At 48.2% G+C, this 18,405-nt stretch overlaps 1 protein-coding gene across 3 annotated transcripts in view; it reads right to left on the bottom strand.

Annotated features, from left to right (window-relative positions):
• Positions 1–236: 236 nt before the first annotated feature.
• ACER1 (alkaline ceramidase 1) overlaps positions 237–18,405 on the bottom strand; it is a 40,366-nt gene continuing 22,197 nt past the window's right edge. For all 3 annotated transcript variants that reach the window (XM_054013481.1, XM_054013480.1, XM_054013479.1), the window contains 5 exons: positions 16,244–16,358; positions 14,100–14,238; positions 8,638–8,763; positions 3,117–3,254; positions 237–710 (listed from right to left, as the gene is read on the bottom strand). In XM_054013481.1, the coding sequence (XP_053869456.1) occupies positions 542–710; positions 3,117–3,254; positions 8,638–8,763; positions 14,100–14,238; positions 16,244–16,358 (687 nt within the window). In that variant the 3' untranslated portion in view covers positions 237–541. The remainder of the gene's footprint in view (positions 711–3,116; positions 3,255–8,637; positions 8,764–14,099; positions 14,239–16,243; positions 16,359–18,405) is intronic.

Here is an 18,405-nt window from a genome sequence, read left to right as displayed (position 1 = left end):
TTTGGGCACCCAGTCATCATCTAGCACTTCGAAAACCTCGCCCTCTCAGGATCAGATGGCAGACGGAGGCTTTGGTGGAAATCTTTGTCCAAGTGACTCGCAGACAAGGGGTGTGAAGTTAGGTACAGAGATGTGTTCTGGCAATCATCAGTGTCTATAGCTTTAATACGCAACACTCCTGAGAGGTATCATATACATCAATAAATAACAATAATGTTAATCATAGCAGCCCCATAGCCAGTTGCCAGCACTTTGGCTTCGGTTTTATTAGTGTGATTCCTCCAGCAGGGGTCACCCCCTCTCACTGGGGATCAGTGCACAGTGTGACCTCAGGAAAACATTGGATTCTTCCGACTGTGAAGACTTCACAGTCAGTCTCCAGCATCAGGCGCTGCACCCCAATCACCATGGTGACACCCAAACAGCCATTCAAAACAACACAGAGAGATTTTGGTATTTTAGCAGAAAATGGCTGTGCTCTATCACTCCTCCCCCTCCCAGTCCCAATATACACCAGGGATCTGAACTGCAGCACCTCACCCTAACACCGTTTGTAAGGTGTCCTCAGAGCAAGATAGGGCAGTGCGATTGGCCAGGAGTCACTAGGCCAGTACTTCAGCTCCGGTTCAAAGGCAGGAATCTCGTACCGAGAATCGAAGTAGATAAACAAGGGACAGCAATAGAGGAGAGTGATGGATATCAGTACATGCCTGGCAAAGAAACAAAGAATGGGGGTGAGAAGCAGGTAGCAACACCAAAGCCAGTAAATCTTGCTCTCTGCAATGACACAGCCCCTGTCCTCATGATGGTGGAAAGTATTCCAGCCACACAGTAGTTGCCAGGATAGTGCGGTGTGGGTTTGTATGAAGAACACACTAGACCACCTTGCTGGACACAAACCAGGCCAGATTCTGGTGTAAATCCATGTGGCTCCATTGAAGTCAGTGGCCAATTAACACCATCAGAGGTCTTGGCCCAGTCATTACCCTCTCCCGATTCTCAAACCCAAACTCAGTCCATACTGAGGGAAGTCATGCTAGAGCCCTGAAAATGTGGAGGATGCAAGAACAATTCCAGCCACAGTGTAGCTAGATCAAAACCAAATGATCAAGAAATCATGTACTGTCTGGCCTTGTATGTTCTGGATTTCAGGGCCTGATCATTTGGATCTCCGGTCTCATAACATTTAGCTGTGCGGAAGGGGGGAATTTGGAGATGCTCCCTGAGCATAGAGTTTTTGAACAAACTGTCTGACCCACTCAGGCAGCTATAAATCCTGTGGAAGCAAATTATTATCCTTCTCCTTCATTGTCAGTTATGCAGAGAACCCAGAGAACATGACAGTTGATACAGCTCCCTGAGAAGAGATCCAGCATATGGAAAGCAAAAGGCATAGACTGCTATTTAATCAGAACAGTGTAAGTAAAGGTCTGCTTGGTAAGAATGCATTTGGCTAGTGCCAAGGGCTTAAGTGGTGTTTAATCAATTGTTAGGGCCAAATCTTGAGTGGTGCGAAACATGGACCGAGTTTTGCGTAAGTAAAAACTGAGGCCATGTCTGTACACACAGCGCTGCAGCAGCGCAGTTGTACCGATGCAACTGGACTGCTGCAGCATGTCTGGTGAAAACGCTCTATGCCAACGGGAGAAAGCTGTCCCTGTCAGCATAAAAAACACCTCAATGAATGGCAGAAGCTATGTTGGCGGCAGAAGCTCTCCCGCCAGCATAGCGCAGTGCACACAAGCGCTTATATCAGTGTAACTGATGTCGCTCAGGGGGGTTGGAATATTCACACCCCTGCGTGACACAAATTATGCCGACATAGACTGTAGTGTAGACAGACCCTGAGTAAAAACTGAATCAGGACCTCAGGATGCAGCCCTTATTGCAGAAAGTGTCAAATAACTAGAGCTGGAATTTCCATCCTGCAGGAAGTTTCAGACTTCAGACAAAAATGTAGTTACAAACTGGAACAGAAAGTCAGAAGTGTGAGAGTTTCTGCAGAACGGAAATGGTTGAGAAAGTCCATTTTGGAAGAACTGTAAGGGAGTGTTTTAAAACACTCTGGGCCAAGCCCAGGGACCCAGCTTCCCGGGAAGATGGCAGACCGGGGACCCAGGGACCCAGCTGTCTGGGGAGACTGGCAGGTGGGTGAGCTACCAGAAAGCCATCCAGGCTGCCTGCAGTGTTAACTGGGGACTTCACCTTGTATGGTCTTTTACAATATGTGTTAAATACAAATGCTAAACAATCTGTTCCACCTTGTATTTAGCTGTGACACTTTTGAGGCTTGAGCAAATGAGGTCGGTATACCTGTCGCTCAAGGGTGTGAAAAACCCACACCTCTGAGCGACACAGTTAAACTAACCTAGGCCCCAGTGTAGACAGCGCTAGGCTGACGAGAGAATTCTCCCATTGACCCAGCTACTGCACTGCCTCTCGGGAAGTGGAATACCTACGCCAATGGGAGAACACTTCCTGTTGGAGTAGATTGTGTCTTCACTGAAGTGCTACAGCGGAGCAGCTGCTCCGTTGCAGCGTTTTAAGTGTAGACAAGAGCTTTCCCAGACCGAAAGATGAGATCTGGGTAGCTCAAAAGCTTGTCTCTTTCACCAACAGAAGTTGGTCCAATAAAAGATATTCCCTCACCCACCTTGTCTCTCTGGTTTCCATAGAAAGTTTGAACAGAATCGACACGTTCCGGTGGAACGCTTCAATTCTGTTGAATCAGCTTTTTCCTGACAGACAACTGCTCCTTCAGAAAAACGTCAACCAATTCGAGAAATAAAGATCCAGGCTGGGATTTTCAAAGCAGACTAAGAGAGTTAGGCACACAAATCCAATGGGATTTAGGGACCTGACTCCCTTAGGTTCCTTTGGAAATCCCAGCCTAAAAGAATTAAAAAATTAAGAATATAACTTTAAGGGATCATTTATCAACCCTAATATTGATTTCACATCACCAGAGAGCTTCTTTCTGATCTCCTGAGCCCCCAGGCTGTCTCTGGGCATTCCATTCTGAAACCAGCAAGATGGATTTTCCCCTTGTGGAGTAACCCCATAGCGACTTCCCCACTGAGTCAAAGCAGCACTGGAGAAGAAGCAGCCACTCTTACCAGAAACTGTGAAGGTAACAGAAGTTGATCCTCTGCCAAAATCCACAGAACCACTTGTCGCTTAACCAGCAGCTAATGGCTAGCACCCACCACATGACCATGGACGCAGCTATGCGGTGAACACGTGGGTTACTGCACCTGGGAGACAGGAGTGGGAGAAAGATTGATTTCTTGAGGTTAGGAGAAAATTGTCCTTTTGGTGTAGGATACATTTTTAAAAAGCAACAATTAGTTTTAATTTGCCAACCTTGATATATCAGAGCAAGACTGGGTTGCTTCCCATTGGAAATGGACAAACCACATTGTCCTGCTGTTCCAGACACTATTTTAGTTATGTAACTGGCAGTGTGCAGTGCATAATTTTTGCCAGGGCCGAGCCCGGGCACCTCTAGACTTGGCAGATCATAGTCCGGCTCCTCTGGGCTTGCTGCATCAGTTGTGAAAGTAAAAATATTGCTTGAGCCCCAGCATCTTTTTCATTACAAATGAAGCACTGGTTTGGTGATGATGAAATGTGCGGTATTGACAAACCTGGAACCCTTCAGGTGGGATTTTCAAAAGAGCCTAAGGGAGTAAGGCACCTAACTCCAATTGAAAAACAAAAACAAAAACGAGGCGTCCTTGTGGCACCTTAGAGAAAGCTTATGCCCACATAAATTTGTTAGTCTCTAAAGTGCCACAAGGACTCCTCGGTTTTTTTTGTTTGTTTGTTTTTTTGCTGATATAGACTAACACGGCTACCACTTAAACCTAACTCCAAGTGGACTATTTTCAGCTCCTAACTCCCTTAGGCACTTTTGAAAATACCAGCCTCTGTCCCCAGAACAAGTACAGTACGGGGAGTGGCAGAGCAAACTTCTGCACAGAAGTCAGGAGGGTGATTGCAGCATGAGGAGGAGGAAGTATATCAAGCTCCCTTTGATCTATCTAGCCCAAAGATGGCTTAGGTAACAGTGAAGCTGTGGTAGCCTTAGGAGGGTGGACCGGGCTAACCTGTGCTGTGCTGCTGTGCGCTTACTGCTGCTGTTACTTAAGCTAGCTGTGATCTAACTAGATCAAAGCTCAGGTACGTCTACACGTGCGGCAGTTGCAACACCGGATTGCCATGTAAACATACTCCTTAGACTGTCAACAGGAGGGTTCATTCATACCAGCCCATCTCACAGAAGCCATCAAACAGCTTCAAATTGGGAACACCAATCGCTCTTCACTGACAGAAGCTGGATTTGAGCCACTGATCTATAGACGAAGATTCCCTTCCCCAACTCACTAGATTCTGAGCATCTGCAAAGAAACGATAATTTGTCCCGTTTCAGAGTAGCAGCCATGTTAGTCTGTATCCGCAAAAGGAACAGGAGTACTTGTGGCACCTTAGAGACTAACAAATTTATTAGAGCATAAGCTTTCGTGGACTAAGAAGTGGGCAGTAGCCCACGAAAGCTTATGCTCTAATAAATTTGTTAGTCTCTAAGGTGCCACAAGTACTCCTGTTCTTTTTTTGATCATTTGTCCGTTCTTTCTCAGGTTGGTGAGCCTGAACTTACTGATTTGGGGGCAGCGAAGCCTGTATGGGCTCACTCTCAGAGGCTGAAGTGTCAATCCCAAATGTCAGTGGGGTCCAGCTGTCCAGCCTGATCCTTAAAATAAAGGCAAGTTGTCTTTGTTCACAGTTTTGTGGGTTCCCTCTCCATTTTCAGTACGATTTATTATTTCCTTGGGGTTTTGACAGTTTGGTTTAGATGGCACCTTGAAGCATCTTTAGTTACATCCCTCATTTGAGCTGAACGAGCCTGGGAGCTTAAATTCATAACTTTGCTAGACACTAAAAATCACGGACTGAATAGAGACACTGCATTTATGGCTTATTACATCAATCCCCACTAACTCCCCTGCCCCCCCAGCTTTTTTCTCTCCTTTCCCCCTATGACTGGAGAGGTGTGAATGGGCCACTTCAACTTGAAATATGTGTTAACTCCTTATGCTAAACAATCCGTCCTACCTGGTATTTAGCTGTAACATTTATGGGCTTGTCTACACTGGCAATGCTAAAGCACTGCCAGGGGAGGGTTTTAACTTGGCTTGTGTGGTCGTGGCAGAGCGCTGGGAGGGAGCTCTAAAAAAAGCACCTCCACGAGGGGCGTAGCTACCAGCGCTGGGACCGCGCTGGTGCGCTGTCCACACTGGTACTTGCTGAGCTCGGGGGGGGGGGGGGTGTTTTTTCACCCCCCCTGAGCGAGAAAGTTGCCGCGCTGTAAATTGTCAGTGTAGACAAGCCCTAAGGTCATGTCTAGCAAGCTTACAGCAGCAAGGTTGTACGGATACAGTTGCACCACTGTAGGCTCTCACCAGTAGCCGCTCTATGCTGGTGGGAGAGAACTCTGCTGTCGACATAATTAAACCACCTCCTACAAGCGGCAGTAGCTATGTCCATGGGAGTGCGTCTCCTGTCGACATACCGCTGGCCACACCGGCGCTTTTGTCGGTGTAACTTACGTCGTTCAGCGGGGTGTTTTTTTCACACCCCTGAGCAACATCCAAGTTATACCGACCAAAGTGCTAGTGTAGTAGGATGACCAGACAGCAAGTGTGAAAAATCGGGACAGGAAGTGGGGGGTAATAGGTGCCTATGTAAGAAAAAGCCCCCAAAATTGGGACTGTCCCTATAAAATCGGGACATCTGGTCACCCTATAGTGTGGACATACCCTGAGTAGGTTTCCCAGACCTGAAGAAGAGCTCTATGTAAGCTCGAAAGCTTGTCTCTCTCACCAACAGAAGCTGGTTCAGTAAAAGATATTATCTCACCCCCCCTTGTGTCTGAGGTTTTTGTGTCATTTAAGCCCCAGTTGAGCACAGCACTCCATCCCTATTCACCAAAGCACTTAAGCACATGCTCAATTACTTCCCTGAATAGGGATGTGCTTAAGCAGGTACCTGAATGCCTGGCTGAACTGGGGCCTTAATGCAGGCACTGGCTCTGTATCTTTCTAGGGCCCACCTGAATCAGAACGGATGACCTGTTCCAAAGCCCCTGGGAGGCAGTCTTTCCATTGACATCAGCAGGTTTTTGGATCAAGCTCATGGAGAATAGAATTAGGATACACTCATTTAGAGTAGAGATAGACTTACTCAGGTGTTATCTTAGCCGTTTGTACAATCCTCATTACCCAAAGAAGTGGGTTGTAGCCCACGAAAGCTTATACTCAAATAAATGTAAAGTTTCAGAGTAACAGCCGTGTTAGTCTGTATCCGCAAAAAGAAGAACAGGAGTACTTGTGGCACCTTAGAGACTAACAAATTTATTAGAGCATAAGCTTTCGTGGACTACAGCCCACTTCTTCTTCATTCTATATGCATCCGAAGAAGTGGGCTGTAGTCCACGAAAGCTTATGCTCTAATAAATTTGTTAGTCTCTAAGGTGCCACAAGTACTCCTGTTTTTCAAATAAATGTGTTAATCTCTGAGGTGCCACAAGGACTCCTGTTCTTTTTGCGGATACAGACTAACACGGCTGCTACTCTGAAACCTGTCATTACCCCATCTGAGCATGTTACAGTCTTTAATGTATTTATCCTCACAAACGCACAGTGAGGTAGGGGAGTGCTATTTATTTCCCTTCTAAAGAAGGGGAACAGTGGCAAAGCAGGAAGTTCCCAGGCCTTCCAAGTTCCAGGCTAGCACTCTAACCACTGGGTTATCCTTCCCCTAATGGGCAGAACCAAAACAAGATTTGTGTCTTTGAGTTACGCCTCGGTTCCTCTGCGCCTGTGTGAATGTCTCCCTACGGGTGAAATTCAGTCAATACTGTTTTCCCATTAAAGGTATTTAAAGTAGGTTTCAATATCTAGTTTCCTTTCATTTTGAGGTTAGAATTGTCAGATGAGAAAAGTGCTTTTTTTTGGGCACCCTAATGGCTGAAGGGGCTTAGTGCAAGCTTGAAAAAAATTCCCCACAGGCCGACACTAATGGGTGAATATTGTGGTCAATTCTGAGTAAGTGAAAAGAGGGGGATTAACGGAATACCTTTTGCAACCTTATCAGCAATGGGTGCTGCTCAGCGCCCACTATCACGCTGTAACTTGACGCTTGGCTGACTTCCCACAACACTCACCTGGTACATAAACTAGTACCAGTTTCTAAATCTGTAATTGATTCAAGGCATTTGCGTCGCTTGATGACTGGGTTGTTGCTAATTCTGCCGACTCGGCTCTAAACTAGCAAATTGTTGCATGGCAGGTTCTTACATAATTGCTTATGTCTGTTGAAATAACAGATCTAAACTGCAGGCTTGCAAAGCCCTTTGCACAGATATTATACAAACGTGTACAGCTTGACTTCTGTTCAAGTTATGGGGGAGGGATAGCTCAGTGGTTTGAGCATTGGTTAGGGTTACCATACGTCCTCTTTTTCCCGGACATGTCAGGCTTTTCGGCACTCAAACCCCCGTCCGGGGGGAATTGCCAAAAAGCCGAACATGTCCGGGAAAATGGCGGCTCTGCTCCTCCCCTGACTCTTCGGCTCTGTTTAAGAGCCGGGCTGCCCGAGCGCCACCGGCTTCGGGCAGCCCCCGTGCCTCCGGACCCTGTGCCGCCGGAGCCCGGGAGGGGAAGTGCCCGGCCGGGGGCGCAGGGTCTGGGGGCTGCCCGGCAAACCGTGAAGCCGGTAGCGCTGGGGCAGCCCTTTCCGCGTGGCTGGGAGTGGGAGGTAGGAGGGGGTGGAGTTAGGGCGGGGTTAGGGGGTGGGGAAATGGGCGGGGCCAGGGCCCGTGGAGGGTCCTCTTTTTTTATTTATTAGATATGGTAACCCTAGCATTGGCCTACTAAACCCAGGGTTGTGAGCTCAATCCTTGAGGGGGCCATCTGGGGCAAAATCAGTACTTGGTTCTGCTAGTGGAGGCAGGGGGCTGGACTTTGTGACCTTTCAGGGTCCCTTCCAGCTCTATGAGATAGGTATAGCTCCATATATTATTTCAGCTATGGTTTAGGGTCCTCACAGAATGTAGGAGAAGTCCCCAGTTTGATTTTCAGTTTAATTTCACCACTGTTGTCCACAGGTACTATTGATTATTAAAAGTCAGATTGAGGCACAAGGCAAATAAGCAAAAGAAATCTGAATGGACAGATGTACGTCTATCCAAAGTGTTTGTGTATTCCTATGGCAGCTTCTTTGGAAATCTTGATTTATTGCAGAGCTGGTGATGCAGTGTCTATGCCTGTTGGTGCACACAGGTGTGAGGATGTTTGTACATGCACAGGTACCTTTGCATGTGTGTGCTGGCATGCTTGTGTGCGTGTGCTTTAGTGCATGTGGGTGCGCGTACACTTGTGTGTGTGTTTGTGTGTGCATATGGGCCTGTGTGGGCACATTTGTGTGCAGGTATGTGCGTCTTTGCTTGCGTGCACACAAGCGTGTGTGGGTACTTCTTCGTGTCTGTGTGTGTTGGCTTTCCCCTGCACTCTTCCCTGCAGAAGCATGCAATAAAAGTGCAAACAAACTTTCCTGCAAAGAAAAGCCACATCTTACTTTTTCAGCTCCTGAGATGTTAAGTACAGGAGATGGAGGGAAATGCTGTTGAGCAGATAAGCGTTGAAGGCTGGTTGGATGAATGACATCAGGGTGACGATGCCAACCAGACAGACAAACTGAGTCCTAATGAGAAAGGGGAGACAGACAGATGGGGGTGAGTATCATGGTTGTACATTTCACAGCAATGCAGGGCGGAGAAAGTTCCCAGTCAGTTGCTGAAAGCAGGGCCGGCTCCAGCATTTCTGCCACCCCAAGCAAAAAAAAAAAAGCCATGATCACGATCGGCAATTGGGGGGGGGGGGGGGGGGAGAACCCCACAATCAGCGGTGGCAGTTCAGTGGCAGGTCCTTCGCTCCTAGAGGGAGTGAGGGACCTGCCACCCCCGAATTGCTGCAGGTGCCGCCCCCTCTGCAGGTGCCGCCCCCTCCCTTGGCCGCCCCAAGCACCTGCTTATTAAGCTGGTGCCTGGAGCCGGCCCTGGCTGAAAGGGTTAATATTAGGGCTGCTGATTAATCGCAGTTAACTCACACAATTAACTCAAAAAAATTAATCATGATTACAAAAATTAATCACGATTAATCGCAGTGTTAAACAATAATAGAATACCAATTGAAATGTATTAAATATTTTTGCATATTTTTCTACATTTGAAATATATTGATTTCTATTACAACACAGTATACAAAGTATACAGTGCTTACTTTATATTATTTTTTATTACAAATATTTGCACTGTAAAAATGATAAAAGAAATAGTATTTTTCAATTCACCTCATACAAGCATTGCAGTGCAATCTCTTTATCATGAAAGTGCAACTTACAAATGTAGATTTTCTTTTTGGTACATAACTGCACTCAAAAACAAAACAATGTAAAAATTTAGAGCCGACAAGTCCACTCAGTCCTACTTCTTGTTCAGCCAATCGCTCAGACCAACAAGTTTGTTTACATTTACAGGAGACAATGCTACCTGCTTCTTATTTACAGTGTCACCTGAAAGTGAGATCAAACGTTTGCATGGCACTTTTGTAGCCAGTATTGCAAGGTATTTACATGCCAGATATGCTAAACATTCATATGCCTCCTCATGCGTTGGCTACCATTCCGCAGGACATGCTTCCATGCTGATGATGCTTCTTAAAAAAAAAGTGTTAATTAAAATTGTGACTGAACTCCTCGGGGGAGAATTGTATGTCTCCTGCTCTGTTTTACCCGCATTCTGCCATATATTTCACGTTATAGCAGTCTCGCATGATGACCCAGCACATGGTCGTTTTAAAAACACTTTCCCTGCAGATCTGACAAAACACAAAGAAGGTACCAATGTGAGATTTCTAAAGATAGCTACAGCACACGACCCAAGGTTTAAGAATCTGAAGTGCTATCCAAAATCTGAGAGGGACGAGGTGTGGAGCAGGCTTTCAGAAGTCTTAAAAGAGCAACACTCCGATGAGGAAACTACAGATCCCGAACCATCAACAAAAAGAAAATCAACCTCCTGCTGGTGGCATCCGACTCAGAGAATGAAAATGAACATGCGTCAGTCCGCACTGCTTTGGATCGTTATCGAGCAGAACCCGTCATCAGCATGGACACATGTCCCCTGGAATGGTGGCCGAAGCATGAAGGGACATATGAATCTTGAGCACATCTGGCACGTAAATAACTTGCGAGTCCAAAGTAGACACCCTGGAGGGCACAACGGGAGGGTGGGTGGGAGCAAGTTAACTGTACATCTGCCCCAGTTCCCAAAGCTGCCGGGGTCAGGAAGTGTTGGATCTAGTCCCTCAAAGCTGTTCTGACAGCAGCTTGTAATGGTCCCCAAGGGACCATTGTGCCAGTTGTGATTGCTGGAGCACAGGGCACTCTGGCTTTGCCTCCAGCATGCCGTGGAGGAGGGCTAAGAGAACCAGCATGGATCTGGCTGCACCAGCTTCCTGGGAGTTCCCGCGTTCAGGGGGAATCCTCAAGATCGAGCCCCTTACGTAGGACACCTGCTTTTGCCAGCTTGTCTGGTTGTGGTTCCGTCTTTCTGTCCCTAATACACGGCACAGGCTTCCCTATGGCTAGGAAACCTTGTTTGTTTTATTAACTGAATCACTCTTGGAAGGAACCCCTGTGCTGAAATGTTGGCAAACAATATTTTGTTCTCTGGTAGCTGCCCCACCTGGATCTCTGGGATCTTCCGCAGGAAGGGAGATGAGGACCAGCGGCCAAAATCCTCCCTTCAGGCTGCTGGGATAGGATAGCTAGGTCACTGCCCTCCTGCACCTGGACAAGGCCGGCCTGCTGCAGCTGGCTTTGAGTGAATGATCCCTGAGGCACGGTCCCATGCTCTGTTGCCCTCCCCCTTCCCAGCATGGAGCCCAAGGTATGCTTTATCCACCTGGAGAGACCCAGAGCTGTGCCTGGCAGAGGGCAGGGGTCACCTGAGCACCTTGGACTGAGGCAGCAACAGAGCGGAGCCCAGGAGAACAAGACCAAGAACAGAGTTTCCCCAGAATGTCTGCAAAAAGAACAGGAGTACTTGTGGCACCTTAGAGACTAACAAATTTATTTGAGCATAAGCTTTCGTGGGCTACAGCCCACTTCTTCGGATGCATAGAATGGAACATATATGCCTAGAATGTCTGTTCTCCAAGGAACGCTTCCCAGAAAGCAGGCACGTGACTGAGGGAGAGAGAGGGGATTTTCCAAAAGGCTCCTGGAGAGAAAGGCTGGGTTGTCTGGCTCCTGGGGTGGGCACGGAAGAGTTGGGGATTCCCAAAGGAAAAGAAAGTGGAAACGACCACAAGAAGCTGCAAGCACGACCTGCTTCTGCTTTGTGGGAACTGCAGGCACCCAGAGGCAGGACGGATGCATAGTCAGTGGGAGTTTTGCGTGCATTAGGACTGCAGGATGGAGCCCAGTGGCAGGAGTTCTGTCACTAATGACAGGCCTTGATTTCTCCTGCAAACCCATGCAGATTTTGCCCCTTGCTGAACAACAATAGGGCTCTCGCATGGGGGCATTCACATGCAAATCCCTTGCAAGGTCCCTCCCCAGCTCCTCCCGCCCATGGCTCTGCTGTGAACTCCCGATGACCTCCTCTTTCGCCTGGAAATGACAAACTCCAAGTGTCACCAAGAGCAAAGCGCCGGGCGCAGTCGCAGCAACACCGTCAGGGCCGTCTCACTGGCCTGAAAGGGGAAGCCAGACTGTCCCCCCAACCCTGCCCTCGCCCCACAATGAGAAATCCCGAGCTGCCGCTGTGAGGCTGCCCTAAGCCCCCCCTCTGGGCTCGCTCAGAGATTTTATTGCCACTTGTTTGCCATGCGTTTATTACTGACAAGCAGCAATAGTGCTAGTCTGACTAGGAAATGCCCCGCACAATGGGGCCCACCAGTCCTGGTTGGGGACTTGGGGGGGATGCTGCAAAAACAAAATAAATAGTACTAAAATAAGCCATGAGAAAAATTATTGCTCCCTGTGGGTGAACAAGGAGAATCGCAGGGCTCCTTTGTGGCTGGTCTGGACTCCCCTCCACCCCCACTGCTCTATTTGCCACCTGTCCGGTTTTTACCCAGACAGTCTGGTTTTTGGCTTCTGGGTGCCATTTAGGGAGCCAGGTGCCTGATTTTCAGGGATCTGGCAACCCTAAATGACACCCGAACCAAAAGTTACTGCAGGGCAGTGGGAGGTGACGGGTCATTACCGCCTCCTATCTGCAGGCAGGCTCCTTGAGACAATCCAACAAGCGACCGGGAGGCGGGGGGTGAGAGGAGCAAGCAATAGGGACAGGGTCTTGGGGGAAGAGGTGGAGAAGAGGCGGGGCCTGAGGGAAGAGGTGGGGCTTTGGAGGAAGAGGCATGGCAGGAATGGGGCCTCAGGGATCCAGTTACCAGGAATTAGAAAGGTGGCAACCGTAGTATTCGGTCATCCTTTCTCACTTGCTGTAACGGGAGCACCTATATGCAGTGACCCAGCTCCAACCAACAGTCCTGAGATTTTGGCGGCTGCCCCAAGAAAGCCCCCCAAAGCCTGAGGCTCAGACAAAAAGCCTGAGATTGGGGCAGATTTGGCCCTAGTCTCTGCTCTTGGGAACAGAGCCCAGGGTTAGGCAGAGCATCTTCTTGCATACCAAGCTGCATCCATGTCCCTCAGCTGATCAAAGTGACCATCTGGGCATGGAAGATACTGCAGGGACAGTTACAGGGAGATCAAGGCCTTCCAGAAATTAACCAGGATAGGGAAATAAGAAAGAGGTTTTAGTGATCAGAGGGCAACACAGGAGGTGCTAAAGAAGGAGTGGTAGCAACCAGTGTATTGATGTTGCCCAACGCTGCCCATTATCAATATTTTTCCAACCATTTTTATTTTAAGAGTTCTTCTATTGTCATGTTCTGGAGCAGGAACTTGACATTTGGCAGGCGATGGTCCGGGGGGCAGCCTTTTGCTGTCCCCACAAAAATCCACCCAGATTTGGCTGAGTTATAAACAGCTGAAAATCCCCATTTGCCTGTGCTCAGTAGAGTTTCTTATTTGTTGCTAAAAACGTCTGAATATTCCACCTGCACTGAGCATGCTCCCCAGAATCTCCCTGCATCATGCGGAAGCAGAAATCCTGAACTGAACCCCCCATATGGGACAGGACACAGACAAGATGGAACATCACCCTCATCCTCATGTTTTCATCCATCAAAATCCCCTTTGACTGAGGCCTGGTGGGCTGGGAACTGGGAGACCCATGTGTCCTAAACCCATTCCTTGCAGCAACTGGTGATGATAATTCTTCATCCTTATTAATAAGCCAGCATCCCTGCCAGAACATGGAGACGCTAGACTCTTAAAATAAAAATGGTTGGGAAAATATGTATAATGGGAAGCATTAGGCAACCTCAGTATAGTGGTTGCTACCCACTGAGAGGTTATACAAACAGGGGCTAGATCTTAGGTCTCTAACGTGGCAAACCCAAGTCTTCTCCACTCAGGCACATGCCTTGTAAGAACAATCTTGCCAAGTCTCTGTATTTGAAATTCTCCATGCTCAGCCTCGTGGTAAGCTTTGCAAAGAGAGCCAACTCCAGCTGAGATGAGCTCTTGGGATGGAATCATAGAATCTCAGGGTTGGAAGAGACCTCAGGAGGTCAACTAGTTCAACCCCCTGATCAAAGCAGGACCAACCCCAACTAAATCTTCCCAGCCAGGGCTTTGTCAAGCCAGGCCGTAAAAACCTCTAAGGATGGAGATTCCACCGTTGACAGAGGATCCCCTCATGGGTCCATAGACAGAGCTTCTGCCTGGGAACTATGAGGTTTCTGGTTCCCAGTACAAGCGATGGTACCCTGCTGGGTGTCTCCTCTCAGCAAGGCTGGCTGATGAATGGGGGATTCTATGGATCAGACAAGTCCAATATAGTGTCACAGCCCACCCAAAGGCAGCTGCTGGAATCTGCACCACGCATCCCGCCCAGGTCGTACCTGTCCTTGATGAATCCCGGGAAGTAACATTTCGGGATCCAAAAGGTGTACGTCAAGGCGAGTGTCCAGAGGATGGAGAGCTCGTCCAGCAGCTGTCCCACATAGCTCAGGGTCAGGTGATAGTAGGTAGAGAAAATACCTGCAATGAGTGAGGCTGGTTGTGTTAATAACCTTCCTCCTCCCAGCTCAGCACCCCCCTCAAGGAGACAATCCACTTCAATTCCTGGGGGTGATTCTCTGCTTCAGAGGATCCCTCAGTTCAGTTCCATCCCACCAGCCCCTTGGTGCTTGTGTTGCAGGACCCATCCCTGCCTTTTAGTGCCTGCACTCGGCCAAATCTTGCCCAGCTGCTGTTCCTGTCCAATCCCAATGGACACAGCAGGGCTGGATGTTTATAATGGAGACTGGGGTCCAGCCCCACCTGTCCAGTAGGGGAGAACTGGGGGAACTCCCTTGGGAGGTGGCAAGAGCACTCCTGGGTTAACCAGAGGAGGTCGTGCTGGGCACCCGTTCGGGGGTTGGCGTATCCCTGGGACAGGACATACAGCCTCTGCTGAGCCACAGTCAGCGAATGGGATATCTGAACCCTTTGGGCCCGATTCCTGTTTACACTGAAGCCTCTTTAGACTGCTTCTGGACAGGTAAAAGGGCCTTCAACTCAAGTATGACCGGGCCTTAGGGTAAATGAGAATCAGGCTTGTCATCCAGTGGGACTGGGCGGCAGGGGAGGTTTCCATGGCAGACAGCATATGCTCCTAGTTTCAATTTCCAGATAAACACACCACCCCTTCTTCCTATGGTAGCTCCCAGGCACTGCCCAGCCAGCCATGCAGAGCAGAGGGGGACTCTGCTCAGAGTCTACATGAAGGGAATTCGTCCCGTGCCAGTGCGAATGTCTTTAATATTGTCAGGGCTGCTAGTTCGGTGGCTGGGTCACTGTTACACATTGTGAAGGACTCTTTCCCCATGGAGGCCCTGATTCAGGAAGGTCCCAAAGCACTTGTCTAAGGTGGCACACATCCCAGTGCAGTTCTGTGCTTATAGTTAACCGTGTACTTATGGACCTTCCTGAATCAGCGTCTTAGCCTGTGGGGAAATGAGGCAGAGGGGACCTGCGGGAGGTGTCCTGGGATGATGGAGGCGCTGATCAATCTTCTTCTTTTCACCCTTTTCCATAATAAGAGAAGAAGGGGTAGATCCAAAATTGTGAACCTGAGACTCTCCTCGAAACTTCCGTGGGTGTATCTACGCTGCAGCTGGGAGGGGTCGTTCCCAGCTCGGGTAGACGGACCTGCACTAGGTGTGCTCAAGCTAGTGTGCTAAAAGGCTGCAGCGGCCGGGGAGACACCTCAGGCTGGCCACCCAAGTACCACCCCATCCGAGGTCTTAGGTACGGACGCCAGCGGCCACCCTGCTATTTTGGCGTGGGAGCTCGAGCAAAGCGAGCACGTGTACACCTCCCAGCTGCAGTGTAGACGTACCTGGCGTGGAAAAGGGCTAAATAATCCTGCAGGCCCCCAAGGCTTTACTGAGAAGATAGGTAACCCAGAGGGAAAAATAATTATTAGGCTGAATTCTGGCTCCTGCTTTGGTGACATAAAGGGGCTGGGGAGAAATCACTTGGTCCAAATGCAGCTTAGGGTTGGCATGTACCGCCCAGTGCCCCCTCGCAGACCCTGGCATGCCTGAAGGATTCAGCTCGCCAAGGATTCTGGGCTGCAAACCAGCCCATTGAAGTCTGATGCCTGGGGCCATTTTAAATCCTGCAGGCAGCACAGAATCTACGTCTACACTGCAAGGAAAAACCCCATGGCGCCAAGTCTCAGAGCCCAGGCAATGGATCAGGCTTGCGGGGCGTGGGCGGCAGAGCTAAACCCAGCCGCATATAGACTTTCCCGCTCGGGCAGGAGATGCCTGGGCTCTGAAACTCGAGTCGATCGACCCAGGCTCTGAGACTTATTGCTGCAGTGTAGACATGCCCGAGGTGCCTGAAGCTATCTTTGAGGCTCTGTCCTTTCTGCAGCATCTCTCAGGAGGGGGTAGCCCAGAACAGAATCTCACTCCTTGTCACTTCCAGTCTGGTCCTTTCGAAAGCTGAAGGCAATGGGGGTTATGTTAGGCCTTTTAGTAACCCTGAAACATACCTATTAATAGGAGCATGATGGAGAGGCTATAGGCGGACAGGGGGCGCTGCCGGACATATTGGTGATTCAGGTACAGCAAGATGGGGAAAAGGAGGAAGAAACTCACATTGCTGATCTGAAAAACAACAAGCAACACACACATCCAGCTTAAAGGGCAAAGGGCCCTGTGTCAGCTTGGGCAAGTCACTTCACCTTTCCATACCTCAGTTTCCCCCTCTATAAAATGGCTACCTACCTCCAGCGAAAAGCACTGTATGAGAGTGAGGTGTTGTTAAAGATGCACAAGGCGAAGGTGTCAATCAGAAAGCAGGGGTGAACATGGGTGTAGAGCAGTGGTTCCCAAACGGGTTCGTGAACCCCTGGGGATTCATGAAATGTTACAGGGGGTTCTCAGGAAAAAAATTCCCTAATGGCGGACAGAGCTGTCCCTAGGAAAAAGAAGAACAGGAGTACTTGTGGCACCTTAGAGACTAACAAATTTATTAGAGCATAAGCTTTCGTGGACTACAGCCCACTTCTTCGGATGCATATAGAATGGAACATATAATGAGGAGATATATATACACACATACAGAGAGCATAAACAGGTGGGAGTTGTCTTACCAACTCTGAGAGGCCAATTAATTAAGAGAAAAAAAACTTTTGAAGTGATAATCAAGCTAGCCGAGTACAGACAGTGTGATAAGAAGTGTGAGAGTACTTACAAGGGGAGATAGAGTCAACGTTTGTAATGGCTCAGCCATTCCCAGTTTTCTCAAAAACCAGTGGGAGAACACTTTAACCTGTCTGGTCATTCAGTGACAGACCTGCGGGTGGCTATATTACAACAGAAAAACTTCAAAAACAGACTCCAAAGAGAGACTGCAGAGCTAGAATTGATATGCAAACTAGACACAATCAACTCCGGTTTGAATAAGGACTGGGAATGGCTGAGCCATTACAAACGTTGACTCTATCTCCCCTTGTAAGTATTCTCACACTTCTTATCACACTGTCTGTACTCGGCTAGCTTGATTATCACTTCAAAAGTTTTTTTTCTCTTAATTAATTGGCCTCTCAGAGTTGGTAAGACAACTCCCACCTGTTTATGCTCTCTGTATGTGTGTATATATATCTCCTCATTATATGTTCCATTCTATATGCATCCGAAGAAGTGGGCTGTAGTCCACGAAAGCTTATGCTCTAATAAATTTGTTAGTCTCTAAGGTGCCACAAGTACTCCTGTTCTTCTTTTTGCGGATACAGACTAACACGGCTGTTACTCTGAGAGCTGTCCCTAGGGACTCTGAGCAGCATAAGGGCCAGCAGCCCGGAGCCCCTGACTTCCAAGAGCTAAGCAGATCAAAGCAAGCCTATCTATCACACTGAGGAGATTTAAACTTCAAGACTCCTTATAAGAAATGGAAAGGGAGATGGATTTTTTTTTTTGCTGTTTTTAAAATTAAATAGGCAGCTAGTATTGTTTTTAAAATGATTACGAAGAACAAATTTAAGCTTTGTTGTAACATGCATTGTTTGCCTGGACCGCTCAAGCCCTGAATGCCTGTGTAGGAGGAACTCTTTGAGTTGGCTTCTTAAATACCTTCATGCTGTTTCACATCTGATGAAACATAGGAGCCTTGTCTTATAACAAGCTTATTCAAACTGTACAAGCTTCGAAAGTGAGATCTTGGCAGAGTGTTGCCGTTTTCATAATGTAATAAAAATACTGTAATGATCAATAATAATTAATAATAGTGTGTAATAAGCATGTCATAAAAACAAATTTTATATTTCCAAGATCACTGCTTTTATAATTTATACTCAGGTGAAGGAGAAAATCCCTGGAAATATTCATTTTTAGGAGGGGGGTTCGCAAGACTTGACATTTTAGTGAAAGGGGTTCCCGGGTTGTTAAAGTTTGGGAACCACTGGTGTAGAGTGACTCCTGGGGCGGAGGGTAATGCTGTATTCTTTCTGAGTGAAGTCAGCAAGCCGTCCTTGGGCCAGATTCCTGGTGTAATTCCGTGCAAGTCAATGGAGACATGTCAGGAGTGAGTCTGGCCCAGTGAGATTAAACTGGTTTCTTTACTCAAGCATATCCACGGAAATGCCAGTGCTCACCCACCCACCCACTCTGTCTCTCTCCCCTCCCCGACTCTTTCCCCAAACTCCTCTAGTAC

The sequence above is a fragment of the Malaclemys terrapin genome, chromosome 24, assembly GCF_027887155.1.
Source record: "Malaclemys terrapin pileata isolate rMalTer1 chromosome 24, rMalTer1.hap1, whole genome shotgun sequence".
NCBI classification, from domain to species: domain Eukaryota; kingdom Metazoa; phylum Chordata; order Testudines; family Emydidae; genus Malaclemys; species Malaclemys terrapin.
This window is presented reverse-complemented; position numbering and strand designations above follow the sequence as displayed.